This window comes from Phacochoerus africanus, chromosome 4 (genome assembly GCF_016906955.1).
Source record: "Phacochoerus africanus isolate WHEZ1 chromosome 4, ROS_Pafr_v1, whole genome shotgun sequence".
In the NCBI taxonomy this organism is placed as follows: domain Eukaryota; kingdom Metazoa; phylum Chordata; class Mammalia; order Artiodactyla; family Suidae; genus Phacochoerus; species Phacochoerus africanus.
In genome coordinates, this window is record NC_062547.1 from 74,195,195 (window position 1) to 74,205,379 (window position 10,185).

General features: G+C 53.2%; 1 protein-coding gene across 1 annotated transcript; it reads right to left on the reverse strand.

The window, feature by feature from the left end:
• Nucleotides 1–979: 979 nt before the first annotated feature.
• Nucleotides 980–4,704, reverse strand: FEM1A (fem-1 homolog A). The gene has a single exon (XM_047777430.1). The coding sequence runs from the start codon at nt 4,562–4,564 to the stop codon at nt 2,570–2,572; it is 1,995 nt and encodes a 664-aa protein (XP_047633386.1). The 5' UTR covers nt 4,565–4,704; the 3' UTR covers nt 980–2,569.
• Nucleotides 4,705–10,185: the final 5,481 nt, after the last annotated feature.

Here is a 10,185-nt window from a genome sequence, read left to right on the forward strand (position 1 = left end):
TTCCGCATTTGCAAGAGAGAGCGAATGCTACTTATTTCACAGGCCTGTTGTGATTAATGAGCAAGGGCACCTGGCTCAGCACAGAGCAGCGCCCACCCTACAGTCAGGGCTCAATAAATGCTGATGGTGTCTCCTGGGAGGCTGTGGAGCGCGTCTGCTGGCTCAAAGCCCATTCCTTTGGGGCGACAACCGTATTTACACCGCAGCTAAGGGGGTGTTAACTGTTAAGGATTGTTAGCCCCCCAATGAAACCAGGAGAGGGAGAACCCTCCAGGTCAATTTGCTACTGGAAGTGAATGAAATGTCCTCACAGCATGGCCTCCCCACTGTCATAGGAGGTGAGGACCTGGGGAGGTGACAGACCTCAGGTATAGTTGGCTTGCTCCTGCCTGCTAAGGGTGCCTGGACCCTGCCTGGCCCTCAGGAAATAAATGACCATCTACCGGGCAGTGCTGTAGGGGAGGGGCTGGACTGTGCTAATATGGCCAAAACCAGAATTTAACCAGCAAGATGGCAGGAGGAAGAGAAGGGGCAGGGTGGAATTTCCTCCCACGCCTGAGCGAGCCCCAGGAAATGCATCCAGTTCATGCAGACTTCTTGGGCCACAGGGTCCATGGGCTCCATCCTGGGGTCGTGGCAAAGCAGGGCTGATTTAGGGGTCCTCCTGTTTCCTGAACCTTTCCTGAGGCTCAAGCCATCCTCTTTCCTGCGGCAGCCCTCCCACAAAGCAAAGGTTTTGACTAAGCCAGTGGTTTGCGGGTTTTGTTTTGCTTTTTTTTTTTCCTGCAGTAATCTATTTTCTTGAAGAAATCTGGCACTCAGCCAAAGGACAGAAACAAACTCCAGTGGGAGCCAGCGTCCTTCCTGGGCCACCCCCCCTCCCCACCTTCTCCCCCATACCCCCAGGACAGAACTGCCAGGCAGCTCTCGCCCAGTGTCGTCCTTTCAACGACGATGTTGTTTAACACCAGCGCCAGACTCGCCACTTAAAACGCCTCTTTATTCTGGGCTTCGGGAGCGACAGTGATGGAGTTTCACGCCTTGATGGAAGGCAAAAACCTGGTCGTGTAAATAAAGAAGGTCCTAACTAACACTGCAAATCCAAATGAGACCGCGTTCCCTCAGTGGGCTGGAACATCCAGGGACCCACTGTGGCTTCTGGAGGCTTCTGTGTAGCTGCCCCAGACGAGGCTGGGCGGACAGATGTGGGGTGAGGAGACTCTTCTCCTGAGCAGAGAGGGGGCAGTAGCTCCCGGTTCCTTCACTGCTCTCCACATGGGCCAAGAACAGGGCAGATGGAGGACCACTGCCCAGAGAATGTCACCGGGGCGGAGCCTCTGGCAGGAGCACTCTGTCCCCTGAGTGAGGGGAGACCACGATTTTGTGCCACCTCAGCTGGCAACTTGTTCTGGACATTCACCGTCTTCTCAGCTGGCTGACTTACTGAGTTAACCGGGAACTTGGAGTTTTCTTGGGGACACCTGGATCCAGGTCTTCAAGCTGCTAATAAAAAAAATGCCTATGGCCACTCAGGATGCTCGCCATGCCCTCGTGGGTGATCTGGGAGGTGGACGTGGCCTGCAGTTTTAACTCGGAAACTGTGAAAACCAAACCCCAAGCCCACCAGGTGAGCTCTGGCTGGGCGGGAAGTGGACCGAGGGCCCGGCTCCTCGTTTGAAAAAATAACTTCTCTTTCTAGTTGCGACAGGAAGTCGGGCGGCCCAAGAAAAAGGCAACCGAGTGAGGTTTGGACAAAGGGACAGTCACCCTCGTTTTGGGGACTGATACCATGGACTGGCACCTCCCTCACCAAATTCTTCACATAAGAAAGCTTACTCCTACTGGCCTTGGCCAGCTCAGGCCCCACAAAACCCTCGCTGCATGAAATGAGCTCATTCAGTCTGACAAACCGAAATCTTAAAAAAAAAAAAAAAAAAGTGTATGGCAGCAAAGCCTCAGGACTCCTGCACCACACGTGTAACCTGCCCCACTTAGCAAATAAACAGAACACCACACCACAAAAGCCACGCGAGGGGCAGGCCGTCCTGGGCAGAGAGCCCCACCCACAGCAGGGCTGGAGGAAGCAGGTGCGAGTGTGCACGAAAAAGCAGGTCTCCCACTTTTCTTCCTTGAGGCCCCCAGTCTTAACACTGCATTCGGCGGCTGGGTCTATCTGGCCACTTAAGAGGCCGAGGACCGACCCAAATCTCAGCTGCTTCTTGTGTTTCCAGCTGGGGGGAGGAAGGCGATGGCTTCAATCCCTCTGCCTCCAGGTCAGAAGGCAAAAAAATCTCCGAAACCCAGGCAGATGGGACGCGTGGGAAGTGGAGCGTCTTCTCGGGTTAAGGATGGAAGCGCCGGCTCTTGAGAAAGGCCGATCCCAGAGCACGTGATCCAGAAGGCTTCTAGCACCAACAGCTCGCTAACTCCTCTCCTCCTCCCTACAGAGGTGAGAGGGCAGTGCGGGCGGGAGGCCCTCCTCCTGTTTTGTGCCACCGGAAGTGCTCACCAGGAGGGGGCGGGGACAGACTGGGCCCCGCCCCTCCCAGGGTCTCCTCGTGGAAGCCCGTCAGTGCAGCTCGATGAAGGCCTCCAGCTCCTCAGGGATGAAGCCCTTGTAGGGAATCTTGTTTTTGTCCAGGGCGCGGGCTGCAAGGCACTGTAGGGTGACGTAGTTGAAGGGCTGAATGGTGCTCTTAGCCAGCAGTTTCTCATCCAGCAGCTCGTAGGCCGTCTTCTTGAAGGCGTTGGTGGCATCCATGTGGGCTCCTGCTTCGATCAGGGCGTTCATGATCCCGGGGCAGTTGTTCTGTGCCGCGATGTGCAGCGGGGTGTTGTTGTCAAAGTCCCGGCTGTCTGGGTCAGCCCCGCAGTCGAGCAGCACCTTGACCACCTGGAGGGAGGGGAATCTGCCCACCGGGTAGCGGCCCACGTTCGTGGTCTCCGCGTCCACGGCCATGTGCAGAGGGGTGAAGCCGTTCTTGCCGCGGGGGGCGCACTTGAGCAGCCGGTAGACCGTCTGGTGCTTCAGGTGCTCCTGGTCGGGAGTGCACTCCACTTTCTCCAGCAGATAGAGCAGGTGGAGGATGATGGCCAGGGCCTTGGTGAACTGCGCCGAGTCCCCGGGCTCCTTGGGCAGCTGCAGGGCCCGCTCCACTTCCCGCACCCCTTTGCACAGCACCCCCATGAGGTCTGCAAAGCCGATCTGCGTGCCCAGGCTGCCCTTGGCCGAGCGGTCCTGAAGCACGTAGGAGAAGAGTTCGGCAAAGGAGAGGAAGCTGCTGGCGGTCATGGGACTCAGAGGCTCCAGGTTGTTCTGCTGCATGTCCAGGGCGTACTTCCACAGGCGGATGCAGCGCTCGAAGTTGCCCGAGTCGGCATACACCGCGCCCCGGTAACGGATATAGTAAGAAGTGTCCGGGTGGGAGGGCCCCAGGATGCGCTCGCGGATCAACAGGGCTTGCATGCGCATCTCATCCGGGTCGGTGATGAGTGCCTCCAACTCCTCAGCGGTGTTCACCTCCCTGGAATAGTCATAGGCCAGGACCAGCTGGGGGGGCTCGGGTTTGGGCAGATACGCACCCCCTTGGTGACGCAGCTCCATGGCCCGTCTCCAGTGTTTCAGGGCCCCAAGCAGATCCCGCTTCTTATCCACGTAGGTGGCTCCCAGCAATTCCAAGGCTTCAACGGCAGCTTCCCGGCTGGTGGGGCAGCAGCTCTCGGAAGATTCACCGCTCAGCGGCTCCTCTGGGGAGGCGCTGCAGCAGCGGGGGCTCTGGGGCTGCACGCACGCCGGGCTGGCGGTGGGGCCTTCTCGGGACAGCCCTGGCCGGGTCTCCTCCCCAGCAGGCTGCTCCTGGATGAGGTACTCCACGATGTTGGTGTGGCCCGTCACGCTGGCCGCCAGCAGCGGGGTCATACCGTAGCCGTCACGTTCCATGCGGGCGTTGCACCCGAGCAGCAGCTGCAAGATCTCCAGGCTGCCAGACTCAGCACAGTCGTGCAGGGCCGTGTTGCCTTTGGCGCTGCGCCGATTCACCTGGGCGCCCTGCTCCAGCAGGTAGCGGGCGATCTCGCGGTGGCCCTTGTAACAGGAAATCATAAGGCACGTGTGCCCGTGCCGGTTGGCCACCTCCAGGTCCGCCTGGTGCTCGCCCACCAAGTAGCGCACCACCTCCAGGTGCCCGTCGAAGCAGGCGGCGCGCAAGGGCGTCGAGTTGGTGCGTGTGGTGCGGTTCACCGAGGCCCCGCGGCGCAGCAGGCTCCGCACCACGTCCAGGTGGCCCGCAGCAGAGGCTGCCCACAGCGGCGGCGCGCCCTCGATGGTCTCGCCATCGAAGTGCACCGAGCCGCCTGCTTCCACGCTCGCGCCGCACCGGTCCACCAGGTACTCGACCACGTCCAAGTGGCCGTAGCGGGCGGCGATTAGCAGTGGTGTTCCCCCGCTGGCCACCTCGCCCGTCAGCTCCTCCAGCTCCTCCCGGCTCCGGCCGCTGAGCAGCTTCTGAAGCAGCTGCAGCTTGCCATCGCGGGCGGCATTGTACACGGCGGTATGGAGGTCCATGGTCCGGGCCTCCGCCAGGCCATGGGCCTGCCGCCGGGGGAAGAGGGCACGGGGTGACGGCGGACTAGAGCCCACTCAGGCAGGCGGCAACCTTCACCGTCTCCCCCGGCGCCATTTTAGGGGCTTTTCGGGCGGAACAAAATGGCTGCCGTGGCCTGGTGCCGTGGGCGAATGGAGCATGCTGGGAAATGTAGTCCTCTGAGCCAGCCCGCTCCGTAGGACAGAAAAGGAACGGTGAGGTGCTAAGACTATTACTCCCAGAAGGCCGAGGGTCAGATGCGATGACGTGAGGACACGATGCGATGACGTGAGGACACGATGCATGGCGGGAATTGTAGTTCCAACCAGAGTGAGTGGCGTCAGAAATAAGCGAGGCGAGGACTACGACTCCCGTCATGCAGTGCTATGCGATGGCTTGTGGGACCTGGAGAAAGTTTCCCTACGTACTTCCTGTGGCTGTCACAGTACCGGAGCCGATAGGAAACGCAGACGCGGGGCAGAGGACTACATTCCACGAAAGGCCAGCCTCGGAGCCAACCGGCTTCGAGAACCAGGCGCGGGGTCTGATTCGAGCTTGGCGAGGCTGAGCGGCGCAACGGCAGGGGGCGCTCGGGAGAGGCAGGAAAGTGAGGAGGGGTGGGGATGTTAGGGAAGCAGGGACTAGAGGTGACCGTAAGGGTCGGTGTCTAGCGCTCCTCCCCTTCTTATTCATTCATTCATTTATTCATTCACTCACTCATTCACATACTCATATGTTTATTTACTCACTCATTAATACCCAGTTAAAATTTTAGTTTTTCTCCTTCAACCCTCAACATCCTCAATACAAAATCTAAATTAATTTGCCTCAGCCCTTCTCTACTATCATTGTGCGTATCATTTGGGGTTGGGGGCTTTGAAATTTTCAGTAACTTGCCCAAGGGCACAGGGCAAGTAAATGGCAAGGTTGGGATTTGAACCCAGGCAGAAGTGGCTATGTAATTTGCAGGGCCCAGTGCAAAAGGAAAATGTTGAACTTCTTGTCTAAAAGTAGTTCAGAATTTCTCAACAGGGATGGCAGAACATTAAACCAAGTGTGGGGCCCTTCCGGTTGACTGCACGGGTGGACACCTCCAGTGAAGCCTGAACCCCACCCCTGAAGTCAGACCCTCCCCCTAACACTCTTGCCACCATTTTGCTGCTCTGTGCCCCAGGGTTACTGAAGATTATGGTAAGGATGAAGAACGGGGTCCTTCCTCCAGGAATGTTTGAGAAATGCATACTGTTCTCTACACCTCCACACTCTTGTGTGTGTCATTCCCTCTGCTTGGAACACTGTTCCATACCCTCTTCACTTGGCTGCCTCTTGGGCCTTCTTCAGGTCTCAGCTGAGACTTCAGGTCTTTGTGGATGATTCTTTGGCCACTTAGTGGGTGCCCTCCCTGGTACCCCGTTCTTCATGAATCTTGAGAAATACTCTGTTTTAGTCAGTTCAGTGTGTTGTAACAAATACCGCAGCCTGGTGGCTATGTTAGAATTCTCCAGAGAAACAGAACCCAGTGGGATTTATCCCAGTGGGAGTTATATCTTTATATATGTATATATATACATATATATATATAGATGCATATAACAGATATATTTATATATTATGTGTACATGTGTATATGTATAAACATATGCTATTGAACTTGGATTCAGGTGCTCACCACTCAGAAGGCAATAATCGAGGGGCAAGTGTTGGTAGAAAGACAAGGTAATTTATTCAGAAAAGCCAGTAATTGGGGGAGAAGGTGGACTCATGTCTAGAGACCAATTCCAAAGATTCTGCTCAGCCGTGACATTTTTTTTTTTTTTTTGACTTTTCTAGGGCCACTCCTGCAGCATATGGAGGTTCCCAGGCTAGGGGTCTAATTGGAGCTGTAGCCACTGGCCTTCGCCAGAGCTACAGCAATGCAGGATCCGAGCCGAGTCTGCGACCTACACCACAGCTCACGGGCAATGCCAGATCCTTAACCCACTGAACAAGGCCAGGTATCGAACCTGCAACCTCATGGTTCCTAGTCAGATTCGTTAACCACTGCGCCACAATGGGAACTCCATCAGCCGTGACAATTTTTAAAGGAAAAAAAGAGAGCGAGGTCTCAGTTAAGCATTCTTTGTCATTTTTCCATTGCATGCAGACTGCCGACTTCTCCTGATCTTCCTTTGGGTGCTGTCTTGCTCACGTGGTCGGCCTCCAGATTTGCTAAGGGGAAGCTGGGGGCAGAGAATAAGTCATTCTTTAACTATTTCATTTTTCCTTCAATCCAGGAAAGGAATCAACAGGTTAGGCAAGGCATCGTGTACATTCAGTCAAACAAAAATCGGAAGTTAGGTGAGGTGTTTCCTAGTGATCTCATTTTTATTATTGAGGTTTAAGGGAAACAGAAATAGACAAACAGGAGTTTCCGCTGTGGTGCAGTGTGTTAAAGATCCAGCATTGTCTCTGCCACAGCTCAGATTCAATCCCTGGCCTGGCACAGTGGGTTAAGGATCCAGCGTGGCTGCAGCTGTGGCATCAGTTGCAGCTGTGGCTCAGATTTGATCCCTGGCCTAGGAACATCCACATGCCATGGGTGAGGCCAAAAAAAAAAAAAAAAAAGGAAAAAAAAGAAAAGAAATAGACAAACAAGAAAGGGGCAAAATAGCTGCTTACAAATTCCCCCTTATCAGAAAATCGTTCCATTTCTGTGGGAGTATGGGTGAAGGTTAGTCCTCTGTAACTTCAGGCAGACACAGGGTGCCACATTTTCAGAGTAGATGTCGACATGGGTCTGTAGCATCTGTTTGTTGACGGTTTTAGTTGCCTGCTTGCATACATGGGCAGAGAAAGCTGCAGTTAGTCTAAGGGCCACAAAGATAGATTATTATGAGCAATAGTGTTAATCCCATTCTTTCATCAGACACTGAGTCTGTGACAATATTGTCCTAATCATTAACTGCTTGAGCCTACTCTTTTGTGGCTCTGGGAGGTCTGGGAGATTTCAGCTTTTCTGCAGAGAAGAGCCAGGGAACACAGTAGGGGCTTTGTATTTTGGGAGGGCCTTGCAGAGTTCTGCTCAGTTCTATATATATATATTAGGAATTTACTCATGTGATTATGGAGTCTGAGAAGTTCTGTAATCTGCCATCCGTAAACTGGAGAACAAGCAAAACTGGTGGTATAGGGAGTTCCCATTGTGGCACAGCAGAAACAAATCCGACTAGTATCCATGAGGATGTAGGTTCGATTCCTGGCCTCGCTTAGTGGGTCAGGGATCCAGCATTGCTGTGAACTGTGGTATAGGTCACAGACTCAGCTCAGATCCTGCATTACTGTGGCTGTGGCTTAGGCTGGCAGCTGTAGCTCTGATTCAGCCCCTAGCCTGGGAACCTCCATATGCCCCAGGTGCGGCCCTAAAAAGCAAAAAGAAAAAAGAAAGAAAGAAAAACTGGGGAACTGGTGTTAAAACTTCAATGTGAGTCTGAAAGCCTAAGAACCAGAAGCTCTGATGTCCAAGGGCTGGAAATATGGATGTCCCAGCTCAAGAAGAACGAGAATTCACCCTTCCTCCTCCCTTTTTGTTTTCCTCCGGCCCTCAATGGATAGGGTGATGCCCACATTGGTGAGGGCCATCTTCTGTACTTATTATACTGAATCAAATGCCAGCTTCCTCTAGAAACACCTTCACATGCACCCCCAGAAATAATGTTTTATCTGCCCCCCCCCTCCCCGGGCTTCCCTTAGTCCAGTCAAGGTGACACATCAAATTAACCATCACAATGGTTTAAACAACAAAGGGTTATGTCCTACAGTTCTGGAGGCTAAGAAGTTCAATGGTCAGCTTTTGAGGAGGATTGTCTTCCTGGTGTATAGACAGCTGCCTTCTTGCCGTGGCCTCACTTGGAGGAGACAGAAAGGGAGAGCTCTGCTCCCTTCATCCCCTTATAAGGCCACCTTCATGACCTCATTGAAACCTGATCCTCTCCCAAAGTTCCCACCTCCAAATACCATCCCAGGGAGGTTTAGGGCTTCTGCATATGGATTTGGCGGGGGCGGGGGATGCAAGCATTGGGTCCAGGGCATGCTCCAGAGTGACTTCTTTTTTTTTTTTGTCTTTTTGTCTTTTTTGTTGTTGTTGTTGTTGTTGTTGCCATTTCTTGGGCTGCTCCCGCGGCATATGGAGGTTCCCAGGCTAGGGGTTGAATCGGAGCTGCAGCCACCGGCCTACGCCAGAGCCACAGCAATGCGGGATCCGAGCCGCGTCTGCAACCTACACCACAGCTCACAGCAACGCCGGATCGTTAACCCACTGAGCAAGGGCAGGGACCGAACCCGCAACCTCATGGTTCCTAGTCGGATTCATTAACCACTGCGCCACGACGGGAACTCCCAGAGTGACTTCTTGAGATTCAGGGCTTGTCAAAGGAATTCCTAAATTGTTGATCACAAAGGAGGGAGGATCGGGGAGTTCCTGTCACGGCGCAGTGGTTAACGAATCCAACTAGAAACCGTGAGGTTGTGGGTTCGATCCCTGCCCTTGCTCAGTGGGTTAAGGATCTGGCGTTACCGTGAGCTGTGGTGTAAGTTGCAGACGTGGCTCGGATCCTGCATTGCTGTGGCTCTGGCGTAGGCCGGTGGCTACAGCTCTGATTGGACCCCTAGCCTGGGAACCTCCATATGCCTCGGGAGCGGCCCAAGAAATAGCAAAAAGACAAAACAAACAAACAAACAAACAAAAAAAAAAAAGGAGGGAGGATCGGGAGAGCTCTAAGGAGAGAGAGATGAGGACAGACCCCTCCCACAGGCTTGGTAGGGTGGGTTTCTTCGGGAAGAGGGGAGCAGGCATGAATGTGGACACGAGAGGCAAAGGCAGCTAGGAATGCCCCTTAATTCATAAGTGGTGCTTTGAGGATTTGAACCCAGGCTGCCTGGCCCCTGAGCCTGTGTCCTTAGCCATGGCACTGTAGGTCCTGACAAACTGTGAAATTTTTTTTTTTTTTGGCTTTTTAGGGCCCCACCTGTGGCATAAGGCAGTTCTCAGGCTACATCACAGCTCACCAGATCCTTAATCCACTGAGTAAGGCTAGGGATCAAACCCTCATCCTCATGGAAACTAGTCGACATCCTCATTGCTGAGTCATGATGGGAACTCCCAAAACTGAAATCTTTAATGTCACTGACTGCACTTAGTTTTTCCTCTCTTTCTGGTTGCACAAATGTTATGTACTCTCTACAGGAAAAAAAAAATCAGACAAGCAAATGAGAAAGAAAAATTACAAAAAGCCTTCCCCCCAGCCAGAGACAAAACCATCAGTGACCTACAAGCACTGCTTTCCTTTTGCATACTTTCTGGTCACATACCTGAATTTGATCCACTCTTACCTGCCACTGATTGTTGAAAAAACAACTTCGATTAAAAACAGCTCTTCAGAAGCAAACAAGCAAAAATCCATACTGTGCTAAATACATGCACGGCTTTAAGTTGAATATAGTTCAGGCCTTTTTTGACTCTAGAAAGACAAAAATATGGAAAAGTGATCATTTGAGGGATCAAGGAAATACAGGTGTTACACTACCTTCTTTCTGATGGTATAGCTTGAATATTTTCCATTCACTC

What these genes read in the sequence shown, in the direction of transcription:
- FEM1A (XM_047777430.1), bottom strand. Translation starts at nt 4,564, where the DNA reads ATGGACCTCCATACCGCCGTGTACAATGCCGCCCGCGATGGCAAGCTG.